Source organism: Pan paniscus, chromosome 11 (assembly GCF_029289425.2).
Source record: "Pan paniscus chromosome 11, NHGRI_mPanPan1-v2.0_pri, whole genome shotgun sequence".
NCBI classification, from domain to species: domain Eukaryota; kingdom Metazoa; phylum Chordata; class Mammalia; order Primates; family Hominidae; genus Pan; species Pan paniscus.
In genome coordinates, this window is record NC_073260.2 from 27,325,837 (window position 1) to 27,339,033 (window position 13,197).

A 13,197-nucleotide genomic window follows, 5' to 3' on the forward strand; every position below is an offset into this window, starting at 1 on the left:
CCCTTTTTAATGCTACTTTCCTGTGTCTTTTGTTTTCTTTTTGTTACACAGATTTTCTTTTCCAGTGAGTCAGATAGTATAGATTTTGTTTTCTTTTCTACAAGTGATCACATTTAAAAAAGACAAATTCTATTTGAGTGTGTATTTCTTTTTTCACCAGTGTTAAGACTGAAATATTGTTCACTTTTCCCTGAATGAGATAAGTTAGCATTCCTTTTATTTTTAAAACTTCCTTTTATTTCTTCCCCTCTCTCTTCTCTTAGGTTATTGGTTTAGTATAGCATTATATTACCAGTTTCTTATTTTTAACATGTATTATCTCTCCAAAGAGCTCACTCTTATATTGATTTATAGAAACCTTGGTAGCGATGATTTAACCTTGGGTACATGTTTTAATAGTTTCAGTGCTTACTGACAGTCTTTTCAAACCACGTTCTCTATTATTTCTCTGTCTCTATTTCTCTCTCTGTATGGTGATTTGCCTGCTCCTCAGGGAGGGAATGGGATACTCTCTGAGTCCATGATGATCTGAGAATGTCTTTTGTTGCCTTCACATGTGAATGAGAGCTCAATTGAAGATAAAATTCTTGGGTCATAAACTTTTGTTCTTGGAATTCTAGAAGTATTTCATATTGACGTTGGGAACTGGAAGCTTTGAAAGAAGAGTTAGAAGGTGTGACTTTCTTTTAAAAAAAAAATCCTGGCCAGGTGTGGTGGCTCATGCCTGTAATCCCTGCACTTTGGGAGGCTTAGGTGGGCGGATCACCTGAGGCCAGAGTCAACATGGCTAAACCCTGTCTCTACTAAAAGTACAAAAATTAGCTGGGGGTGGTGGTGTGTGCCTGTAGTTCCAGCTACTTGAGAGTCTTAGGCACGAGAATTGCTTGAACATGGGAGGCAGAGCTTGCAGTGAGCCAAGATCGCACCACTGCACTCCAGCCTGCGCAACAGAGCGAGACTGTCTCAAATAAATAAATAAAATATAAAAAATTCGATGTAAGCAATTTGATTTTCAGCTTGTGTATCATGAAGGCTTCTTTAGCCATGAAATTTAAGACATTAATCATTTATTAATGTACCCGGCAAATGTTTATTGACCACCTATTATGTGTCTGATGTTTTTTAGGCATTGGGAATTCGATAGTGACACAGAAGTCTCTTCATGAAACCTCCGTCTGGGTAGTGGACAGATAGAAATGTTCATGTTCTGCACTGAGTTTTCCTAGTACCCTGTGAGTTGTTGTTGTTGTCGTTTTGCGACTGAGTCTTATTCTGTCACCCAGGCTGGAGTGCAGTGGCGTGATATTGGCTCATTGCAACCTTCGCCTCCTGTGTTCAAGAGATTCTTGTGTCTCAGCCTCCTGAGTGGCTGGGATTACAGGCTTGTGTCACCATGCCCAGCTAATTTTTGTATTTTTAGTAGAGATGGGGTTTTACCATGTTGGCCAGGCTGATCTCAAACTCCTGACCTCAAGTGATCCACCCGTCTTGGCCTCCCAAAGTGCTGGGATTACAGGCGTGAGCCACTATGCCCGGTCCCCTGTGAGTTTTTTGGTCTTTAGAATTTGGTTTAACTATATATTAGGAACATTTTCTTTTATTACATCTCTGATTGTTGCTTTTTTTTTTTTTAAGTTTGTTTTTTGCTCTTCAAATACCCCTATGTGGAATTGCTTGTTCGTCCACACTGGTTTCCCATTTTCTCCTTTTTATCGTCCATGTCTTTTTCCTCTGCCTTCTTTGAATATATAACAAGTTTGTTCTCTATGTGCACTTACACAAATATGCATTTTTGCATTGACATTTCCTATCTTTACCATTTCCAATGCACTTTAAATTCTGCTGTTGCACTTTCATTTCCTTTTCTTTGGGTCTCATCTAGTTCCCTTTTTATTTCTGCTTCTCTCTACCAGTTTCCTCTCTGCCGTCACGTTCTTTTATTATCTAATCCTTTATCTCTTGTTTGAATCTATTTTTAAAATTTTTATTGAACCGTATGAAACAGATGCTGCCTAATTTTACCATTCTTTTGCTCAATATTTTCTTTTTTATAAATATGCTCATTCTTTGCCTGCCGAGCACAATTTTCCTTTCCTTCCCTCTCCTTCTTTGTAGAATCATTTTGCAGTTTTTTCCCCCCCTTCTGGATTACTTATCCTTAGAAGATAAAAGTTCTGTCTAGGTCTGATATTTCCTTCATAATAAAATGGATGGCCTTCCCTTTGATCCTCCTTTTCATTGGATAATGTTAGTATGTTTATGTCAGATCTCAGTATGAAGGATTTACTGCTGGTTGGGTGACCCAGTGTCCTTTGGGCAGCAGCTGTGAGAAAGCCCACCACCCCGTGCTTTATTTCTGAGCATTTTGCTATGATTGGTGAAGCTGTTGGCTTTGGGCCTGGCTTCTTTATGGCATTACAGCCTACCAAGGCAGGAAAGAGGCAAGCCCCTTCTGTCAACCCAGGCTCTCTGCCAGATGGTACCTTCAGGTCCTGAGGCCTCTACTTCGAAGTCCTTCCCCATTACTAATCTACAGTGGGCTAAAGAAGGACTATTATTATTATTATTACTATTATTGTTATTAGCAGTAGCAATAGTAGTATATATACTATTTTTTTTTAATATATACCTTGTTGCCTATCAGATTGCCTGGTGAGGTTAGGGGCGTGGTTGTTCATGCCTGTAATCCCAGCACTTTGGGAGACTGAGGCAGGTGGTTGGCTTGAGTCCAGGAGTTTGAAACCAGCCTGGGGACATGGTGAAACCCTATTTCTACAAAAGAAACCCCCAAAATTAGCTGGGCTTGGTGGTGCATGCCCGTAGTCCTAGCTACTCAGGAGGCTGAGGTGGGAGGATTGCTTGAGCCCGGGAGGTGGAGGTTGCAGTGTAGTCTGGGTGACAGAGTGAGACCCTGTTTAAAAAAAGAGAGAGAGAAGAAGAAAAATTGTCAGGCGAACTCTTAAAAAAATACAGACGTTGAAGCATTACTTCAAATCTGCTGATGTCTGGGTGATTCTGATGTGCAGTTTGGGAACCACTGGGCTAAATGGCTCCAGATGGAGCATGGGTCATTGATTTGTCTTGTGACCTGTCTTGATTTTTCCATGGGCTCTAGTTCTCCTCCAGTTCTTTCTTTTGAAACTTTGTGACTACATTCCTTTGCTTGGAAGCCAGGTTGCATAGTAGGTCTTAGGGTCTTTCTTTAGCCCCGGCTCTTCCATACTGTGCTAAGCTGAAATGTCTTCATGTTTCTGCCTTGTGTATGGCAACCGACCCTTCTTTCCAACCCAGATGCAAATTTTGACCCATTTTTACTTATTCTCCATCACTTCTGTCAGGCTTGGGCGTGGGAAGTGGGAGCCAGATGCCTTTGTTCACATTGCCATCTTCCCCTGAATTCAGACGATAATGACTATCTTATGTGAAAATCATATTGAGATGTGAACTGTGCAGACAGTACTTCTGCTTCTGTTCTGCCTGTACAGAGACAGAAGCTTTATGTGGTATTTCTTACATACATGCATTTCTTACATGCAGACACTTGGTATTCCTCACAATCACATGCATACATGTGACCATTTTTATTTCTGATGTCCTTATGAAATCTTTAAAATAAAAGTTGTGAAGACAAAGGAGAGCACATATGATAGGTCTTCAAATTCTCTCTCATAACCATCTTTCTACACTTTCCAATTATAGGCAGGAATATTTTCCCCAGCTGGCTGCCTTGTGCTGAATATGTCAGTGATATTGAAAATGCTGTGGACAATTCTGATCTTGACTAAAATAATTTATTGTTCTCATTCTTAGGTAGCAGAAACTCCCACGGGAGAAATACACATATAAAAGGTAGTTATAAAATAGCTTCTCTCTGGTAGACATTTACACCTTTCTCACTGGTAGAAAACATGCAGTCTTGTTTGTTGGGAAATTTGCTTTTTCTTGAAAATCACTGATATTATTCCTGACTCTCTGTTATTTCTTTAATTCATTAGTAACAAATCTATCCTTCTAAACTATATTAAGAAAATAGAACATTGTAAGAATGAATTAGACTGCAGGAGGTATGAAATGACTTTTTTCTGTACAATGGTTAAAACAAGTCTGCTTTCTGATTATTTTATTGCCTTAGTACTCAGCTGAGTAGCTCTTGAAATACTGTCTGCTGTGAAAGCAAATTTCCTCTTGCTTGGTCATCTACTTTCTGGTTATTTTCTAGGTTGGAAAGCACTTGCTCTGAGAGTTTAAATCTATAGCCTTTGATTTTTATTTGCCGTTTTCCTTATTCTCAGACTTTCTGGCTACTGCTATGCTTACCTTCATGACATTTTCCTATGGACGATCCAAGCGATAGGATTAACTTTCTAAAAATATCACAGCTTTCTTTATTAATTTATAGCAATTTTTAAATATTTCATTTGATTAAGCAGCCTATGACATAAGAAAAGCAAACTGAATTACTTGATTTTACAAACAAGGGGACTGAGGTTCAGTGACTTAGCTAAGGTAATTACAATTGAGAAGCTGGAGAGCCAGGACTTGAAGCTAAGTCTGCTGATGCCAGTTTTAATATTATTCCTGTTAAACACCCAATTGGCTCTCTTAAGGTGTCAGAGTTTCACTTGTACTCAGCCATGATGCATTTTGCTAAGATGGTGCAAGCTGTCTATAACTCTCTCTCTTGTCTTTTAGAAGTTGATCTCTTAGAAGATGATGGAAGTTTCAATATTTCAATATTTAATGAAACTTGTTTGAAATTGAACAGGCGTTCTAGGAAAGTTGGATCAGAACACATGTACCAAGTAAGGAGATCTCTTATGCTTTCCATTAAAGAATTGTGTCATTTAAAAATTTGGGCGATCTCCAAGTAAGTATCCAAAGTATTTAAAAATGAATGAACTTCTAGACAGTTTGTGATTGTTGTTTCTAGAGATGGATGTAAGATGTGAGATGGGTGTAAATGAGGTACTAACTTGAAGAAAGATACTATATTTGGTGACTTGCTATCATTTTCTGTGCCTGGCATTTCAAGCTTATATTTATTTTAATGCATTAAACAATACAGCTTATTTTGCTATCAGATTCACATTTGGGCATGGAATTTTTTTATTTTTTATTTTTATTTTTTGAGACTGAGTTTTGCTCTTGTTGCCCAGGCTGGAGTGCAGTGGCATGATCTCGGCACACTGCAATCTCTGCCTCCGGGGTTCAAGCGATTCTCTTGCATCAGCCTTCCTGAGTAGCTGGGATTGCAGGCATGAGCCACCACGCCCAGCTAATTTTGTATTTTTAGTAGAGATGGGGTTTCTCCATGTTGGTCAGGCTGGTCTCAAACTCCCAGCCTCAGATGATCTGCCCTCCTCGGCCTCCCAAAGTGCTAGGATTACAGGCGTGAGCCACCACGCCCAGCTGGGCATGGAATTTTAAGGAACTCATTGGATGGCTATTGACCCTCATTTAACTTGATTTTTTCTTAAACATCATCAGTAAAATTGTAAGTAAATTCAGGCAGGAACTGAGATTTATTTTGTGTCATTTTTAGTGCCTAGCAAGTCATCTGGTAGAGAGCAAACTCAGTAAGTATTACATTAAAAAAAATTTTTTTTTCTTTTTTGAGACCGAGTCTTGCTCTGTTACCCAGGTTGGAGTGCAGGGAGGCGATCTTGGCTCACTGCGACCTCCACCTTCCAAATTCAAGCGACTCTCGTGCCTCAGCCTCCCAAGTAGCTGAGATTATAGGTGTGCACCACTATGCCCTGCTGATTTTTGTATTTTTATTAGAGATGTCGTGTCACCATATTGGCTAGGCTGGTCTCAAACTCCTGACCTCAAGTGATCCACCCGCCTCAGCCTCCCTAGGTGCTGGGATTACAGGTGTGAGCCACCGCGCCCAGGCCAAAATTAATTAATTTATTCTATTTACCAAAAGTATATCACATATTAGGACTTGGAAGTTTCCAATTCAAACTGATAGAAATATATAGGTAAATAGGCAACTACAATATGGTATAATGAGTGCTTTGACAAAAAGTAAATTAATAATGGAATAATAAAAGTAAATAAGTATAAAAATAGATATTTTATTTGTGTGTGTGTGTGTGTGTGTGTCCAGGTACAATTTTTTTGTTTTTTTTGAGATGGAGTCTTGCTCTGTCGTCCAGGCTGGAGTACAGTGGCATGATCTTGGCTCACTGCAGCCTCCCTCTCCCAGGTTCAAGCAATTCTCCTGCCTCAGCCTCCCTAGTAGCTGGGATTCCAGGCATGCCCCACCATGCCCAGCTAATTTTTGTATTTTTGGTAAAGACGGGGTTTTGCCATGTTGGCCAGGCTGGTCTCAAACGCCTGACCTCAGGTGATCCAGCTGCCTTGGCTTCCCAAAGTGCTGGGATTACAGGTGTGAGCCACTTGCTAGGCCAGGTACAATTTTTTTAACCAGAAGCAAAGACTGTTATACTGAGTCATAGAAAATAAGTAGGAATTGGCCAGGCGTGGTGGCTCACGCCTGTAATCCCAGCACTCTGGGAGGCCAAGGCGGGCGGATCACGAGGTCAGGAGATCGAGACCATCCTGGCTAATATGGTGAAACCCCATCTCTACTAAAAATACAAAAAATTAGCCAGGCGTGGTGGCGGGCACCTGTAGTCCCAGCTACTCGGGAGGCTGAGGCAGGAGAATGGTGTAAACCTGGGAGGTGGAGCTTGCAGTGAGCCAAGATCGCACCACTGTACTCCAGCCTGGGCGACAGAGCAAGACTCCGTCTAAAAAAACAACAACAAAAAAATTAGATAAAGGTTAATTTGTGTGACATGTGAAACACTTTTAAATTGACTGGAAAAAAGTCAATATTTAAAAGCGGTTTGCTAAAGAAAATAGATGTATTGCCTAAACACGCATGAACACATTATGCCTCACTAGTAAGTGGTCCAGAAGAATAGGGGACTGCCAGACCGTGGAGGAGCAGCTCTGACGATAGCATAGTCTAGGTTGTGGCCATGGATATGGGTGGCCGAAGTGGAGTGAAGGAAGTTCATAGCATTGAGCTCAAAGAACTCTGAGGCCAACATTTGATGGTTTATCTGTAAGGACCTTTAAGTTATCCAAGAGAATTCAAAGAGTTTGAGAGAGAAGAATCCTTATGAACCACCTGTCAGGGTCTTGGATGACTGTCAAAATTGATAAGAGAAGAGTCAGTGATTGACGGGAATAAGGAGGGATTGAGGGTGGTATAGACAATGGTGCTAGCATCAGTGGCAACACTGAGCATATGTCTCCACCAGCTAATGCACCCTAACTGATCAAGGGCTGATCTTATTACTTATAGGACCTTCACGAAAGTTTTTTCCCTATAATTCCCTGCTGGAGCTGGCAGTGCGTAGAGGATGGTTAGGTGACAGTGTGTGATATGACTCCATGGATCAAAAGCCCTTTTACCAGAGGTCTAATAGGAAGGATCCAGTGAAGTACCATGGCATTTGCTTTGAATGCATAATCTGGGGTGGTCCCCATATTTTTTGTTTTTTTTTCTTCCATGGGTAGGGTTAAGGAACCCACCTAGTTTAAGTACTCTGTTCTATGAGGCTTGTCCATGGATTTCTTACAATGAAAAGAAATTAAAAGAATTTTGGTTGGGTGCAATGGCTCACACTTGTAATCCCAGCTCTTTGGGAGGCTGAGGTGGGCTTGAGGCCAAGAGTTTGAGACCAGCCTGGGCAACAAAGTAAGATCCTGTCTTTACAAATTAATTGTAAAAATAATTACCCAGGTGTGGTGGCGCATGCCTGTAGTTCCAACTACTCGGGAGGCTGAGGATCACTTCAGTCCAGGAGTTTGAGATTGCTGTGAACTAAGATTGTGCCACTGCACTCCAGCCTGGGTGACAGAACAAGACCCTGTCTCAGAAAAGAGACAGAGAGAGAGAGAGAGAGAGAGAGAGAGAGAATGAAGTATTCAGAAGGGAAGGAGGAAAAAAAATAATTTTGCCCGTTAGCTCCAATGTCATCTCTTTCACTTGCGTTATAATCAAGGGATTATTTTGGAATAGACTAATATTTTCTTCATCTGAGATGTAGTTATGCATATTAAGCTTGGTCCTATACCTGATTGTGAGGACAGGTAAGGTAGCTTTGTCAAGTCCTTCCTCAGGTTAGCTTGCTATTGTCTCAAAAGTAATTCTAAGTGGGCAAGTATAAATAAAAGGAACTTTCTTGTTTTAACTCCATTTTGCTAATCATCTAGGCACCTGTTAGTCAATGGAAAATCTAATGCAACACTTTCTTTTAATCTCATGACAGTTTACCGTTCTGGGTCAGAGGTGGTATCTGGCTAACTTTTCTCATGCAACATCGTTTAACTTCACAACGAGGGAACAAGTGCCTGTAGTGTGTTTGGATCTGTACCCTACGACTGATTATACGGTGAATGTGACCCTGCTGAGATCTCCTAAGCGGCACTCAGTGCAAATAACAATAGCAACTCCCCCAGCAGGTGGGTGTAGATGTCTTTCTTTTTTGTGCCTCAGGACAAATTACCTATGTGAATTGAGCAGTGTGGGCGGGCATAAGAGTGCTAGTTTGGGAGTCAAGAGACAGGGGTTCCAGTTCTAACAAACTTTGTTAGCTGCGTCTGGGGTTCAGGATGCCTGAATCTTACCACTTATCCCCTTCCCTGAAGGGTACTGGCTCATAGAGGGCACAGACCAAGGATAGACTGATTTATTCAGAGCTCCCTGGGAGTCCTAAATTGAGAATTCCATAAAGCATTTTATCTCACCCCAAATTTAAGACAACTGAACCCTAAGGGTATTCATTATCGGCAAGTAGAACGAACTTCCAGGAGACCAGAAACGTGGGTCCCACAGTGTCAGGCACTGGCAGGCAATACAGCCTCAGGACTGGGCCATGCATAAGCAAATTAACTTGACATAGAGAACAGAGGCCTGATTAAGGTCAGGCTCCTTAGAAATTCTTCCCTTGCAGCCTTTTGAGGAAGCCACATAGGTGCCAGCTGTATTAACTCCACAGCTCCCCCTAGTGGGATGGCTGTGGTGCAGCCATCACTACTATTTCTTTTGTTCTTTAATCCTGTGGGTTTATCAGACAAATTTACGGGCAACCAGAAGAGGCTGCCCCTTTGAAGGAAAGCAGCAGAAGAGGGTAGGTCCTGCTGCTACCTCCCTGAAGCCTCTCTGTGATATTCACCTCTGCTCTTTGTGGGTCAGGGTGGGCAGTTTGGCCTTTGCATTTAGAAGACTCTGGGCCGGGTGCGGTGGCTCACGACTGTAATCCCAGCACTTTGGGAGGCCGAGGCTGGCAGATCACCTGAGGTCAGGAGTTCGAGACTAGCCTGGCTAACATGATGAAACCCTGATTCTACCAAAAATACAAAAAATAGCTGGGCATGGTGGTGTGTGCCTGTAATCCCAGCTACTCGGGAGGCTGAGGCAAGAGAATCACTGAACCCGGGAGGCAGAGGTTGCAGTGAGCCGAGATTGCGCCATTGCACTGCAGCTTGGGCAACAAGAGCCAAACTCCATCTCAAAAAAAAAAAAAAAAAGACTCTGAAATGTGTTAGACACTCATGAGAGCCACGTAGCACCTGAGGCTGAAAATTAATTTTTTTTTTTTTTGAGATGGAGTCTTGCTCTGTCACCCAGGCTGGAGGGCCAGGTGCCATCTTGGCTCACTGTAACCTCCACCTCCTGGGCTCAAGCGATCCTCCTGCCTCAGCCTCCTGAGTAGCTGGGACTACAGGCGCATACCACCATGCCCAGCTAATTTTTGTATTTTTAGTAGATATAGGGTTTCACCATGTTGGCCACGCTGTTCTCGAACTCCTGACCTCAAGTGAGGTCTTCCGATTCAGCCTTCCAAAGTGCTGGGATTACAGGTGTGAGCCACCGTGTCTGGCTTCAGTTTTTATCCTGTTTTTTATCAGATTGAGCCTGGCACCTTGTCCTGTCTATATCAGCAGAGTTTGCACAAGGAGCACCTCATGACATCATAAACCTACCCCCCAACACATTTTCAGCTGCATAGTAATGCTCACAAATTGAATATGAATTCCCTCCAATTATTAAATTCTCAGAGAAATAAAAATCTGTAAATAAAATCTAGCTGGGTGCAGTAGCTCACGTCTAATTCCAGCACTATGGGAGGCCGAGGCGGGTGGATTGCTTGAGCTCAGGAGTTTGAGACCAGCCTGGGCAACATAGTAAAACCCTGTCTCTATAACAATACACAAATTAGCTGGGTGTGGTGGCATACGCCTGTGGTCCCAGCTACTTGGGAGGCTGAGGTGGGAGGATCTCTTGAGCCTGGGAGGTTGAGGCTGCAGGGAGCCGAGATTGCACCACTGCACTTCAGCCTGGGCAACAGAGCAAGATCTCCTCAGATAAAGAAATAAGAATAAATAAATCCACCTCTCCTTGTAAAATAAACTAAAATGTAAAGGCATGAAGTCCCCAGTTTTTTCTATCCTACATCTTTTCTGCTGAGTCTTGGCCAGAGTGTCCTGCTGAATGGAGAGTGTGTTCTAGCTGTTGAAACCTAGGAATCTTGTTTTGTAATAGATGCTACTCCTTTGGTGTATAGGAGACTGGCAAATGCTGAGGTTTTGAGGCAGGCACATACTTGGCATATTCTAGGAATGTCATGGAAACCAGTATGGCTGGAGCAGAGAGCTGGGGACAGTGGTGAGAGATGAGGTCTAAACTCTAGCATGAGTATAATAAATGAGAGGCCCATGGTGTCAGGTTCAGAAAGAAGCCTGTTGTTACCTTCTCCTTTGCCTCCCTAAATTACTAGTAGTAAGTATAATATAGCATGCCATAGTTCAGCCTCTGTAGGTTACCAAGCAGTCTGGAGTCTACCACGTGTCAGTTTAAACTTAGATTGGGAAATGTCTTCTCGTCAGGGTAGTTGGATTCATTTTGACACTGTACTCTCCTTGAAAATTTTAGACATTTGCAGTGGTGGCTCTAGGTCTTTCTTGATGCCCGTTCCAAAGATTAAAACCTTTCCATTTTCGTTGCTCCCTTGAGCCCTATTTCTACCCAAGCTTCACCATTGCTGAAGATCTTTATCTGTTTAGTGAAAGAGTCTCCCTTCTTTCTGGGCAGGACACCCCACATTTATCTTAGGAAACTCTTCAAGTGAAATGCATCATCTTGCATGCTTCCTTCCCTGTCTCCATTTCTGACTCTTTTCTCTGAATTTCTCTAAACCCAGAAAGATCCCCCAAATTGTTTTAGTTCTGGACTCCACAGGCTCCTATTATTGAATGTCTGCCTGTGAGTCCTACTTCCTGGTTAGGAGATTTTCCCTTTTGTCTCCCATGGGGAATTACCCTCAGCTGATCTGTGAGCTGCTGTTGGGTTTCCAGAACCTGAACTTTCACTGGTCTGATGAGGTCCAAGAAACCCCCTGGGCTAGTGGCATTTCGCCCAAGTCCTACCTTCTTGCAATTGAATTTCCAAGACTTAAATGGTCGGTGCTTCTTTGATGGAAACTGAAACACTTCTTCTTGCTCCCGCTTCCTTTTCTGTATCAGAGAGATAAGCCTGCAATGTTCAAGGTCCCTCTGAGAACATTCTTACTTAGCAGGTCCTGCTCAGCTCTAAGCCTTTACCCTTCCATTTAAGTTGTTTCTGTTCCTTCTTTATTGCCAGGTAGGACTCATACCTTTTGCTAGGTCTTAGTATTTTTCCTTCTCTATATTTGCTTTTTGTTTTCAGACTTAGATTTTTGTTCTCCTCACATATTACTTTGGAATCTGCCTCTGAGGTCTCTGTGGAGAAAGAATGATGTCACAGAGCTCTCGACCTGCCATAAACATCCAGTGTTAAAATACCTTCTTCCCACTTTCATTTTCACTAGGAGGCATTTCTTTCTATTCAGTTCAGCCTAAACCCAGGCCTGGGCTTTATCAATTTTCATTCTCCCTGGACCTTGTTTAATACAGCTCTATTTCCCAGGCAGATGTCCTTATAGCCGGTGCAATACCTGTTGCCCCATCTTACAAAAACAATGCCACCTTGAAACTCACTTAGTGGTGCTTGAAGAATTCTACACTGATCATTCACTGATCATTCTCTTTTTAAACATGTTCACGTTTCTTTGACTATAGAGTATCACAGTTCCAGTTATTAAGGAAGAAACGAAGAGTTCTCATTAATGCCTATTCTAGCTCCCCTATTTAAAACTTTTCCTTGTCATATTTTTCTAACTGGGCCAATATGATTTCAAATTTTCTTCTTAGTGTTATTTCCTTCACTTTATTTCATTCCCCCTAATCTTATCCTTTCTCCCTAATCTTATCCTATCTGCAAGACCAAAACCTGTTTTGTAAACTGATTTCATTCTATTTTCAGAGATGGGGAAAATCTCATTTCTAGGAACAGAGTTCTAGGTATACACTTTTTGCTATTTCTTTTTAGCATTTGAGTTTGTAATAATTCCACTGGACTTTTTTTTCTACTTTAGCCCCCAAAGAGTTTCTTATCTAGAATCCCCAGTCTGAGTTTCTGTGAAACAGATCATCCAGGGCCATTTAAAAGCCCTTGGTGTGGGGGTGAACTCAGCCTGTGGAGAAACCGTGGATCCAGTCTTTCTGCAGTTCTCTCCTTAGCCCTGGATGAAATTCCAAACAATATAAAGAGAAATGGAATTTTGGCAAGCTAATCTAATGTTGTCTACTAATATCTAGCTCCCCAAAATGCTCTTTAAAACCTCCCACCATTGCTCCCTTTGTGCATCTTAAACTTTAGCAAGTGTAATGATTACCTGGAGAGCTTATGAAAACACTGGTTCCTGGGCCCCATCCCAGAGGTTCTGATTCAGTAGGCCTTTGGGGAGGGGAGCAAATTTTCATTTCTAGCAAGCTTTCAGGCCTTATTGATATTGTCAGTCCACATTTTGAGTCGCATTGCTCTAACCACATAAACCTTAGCTACTTCTGGGCAATATCAAAGCTCTTGCAGGTGGAGACATAATAAGAAAAGAAAGACTGAAATAAAAAAAAGTGGTAGCTAAAATAATTCCATCTGCTCCTGCCTAAAAAGCCTACGTCTTAGAGCTTTGTCTGATTTGCAAAGTTTTCCTGGTAATCAGATATCTACCTACCTCATCTGTTCCTGAATTCCAGCTGCAGAGACCAGGAGCTCTCATATTCCGTCATGGTGCCTTGCTCCGCTGTGGCAGC

General features: G+C 42.0%; 1 protein-coding gene across 6 annotated transcripts in view; it reads left to right on the plus strand.

Annotated features, from left to right (window-relative positions):
- Positions 1–13,197, plus strand: part of SUSD1 (sushi domain containing 1) — a 150,312-nt gene that overhangs the window by 69,414 nt on the left and 67,701 nt on the right. For 4 of the 6 annotated variants that reach the window (XM_063594266.1, XM_055117250.2, XM_034967991.3 and 1 more), the window contains exons 9-11: positions 3,811–3,849; positions 4,693–4,802; positions 8,292–8,484. In XM_063594266.1, the coding sequence (XP_063450336.1) occupies positions 3,811–3,849; positions 4,693–4,802; positions 8,292–8,484 (342 nt within the window). The remainder of the gene's footprint in view (positions 1–3,810; positions 3,850–4,692; positions 4,803–8,291; positions 8,485–13,197) is intronic. The other 2 variants (XM_034967992.3, XM_034967990.3) reach the window with 1 other exon arrangement.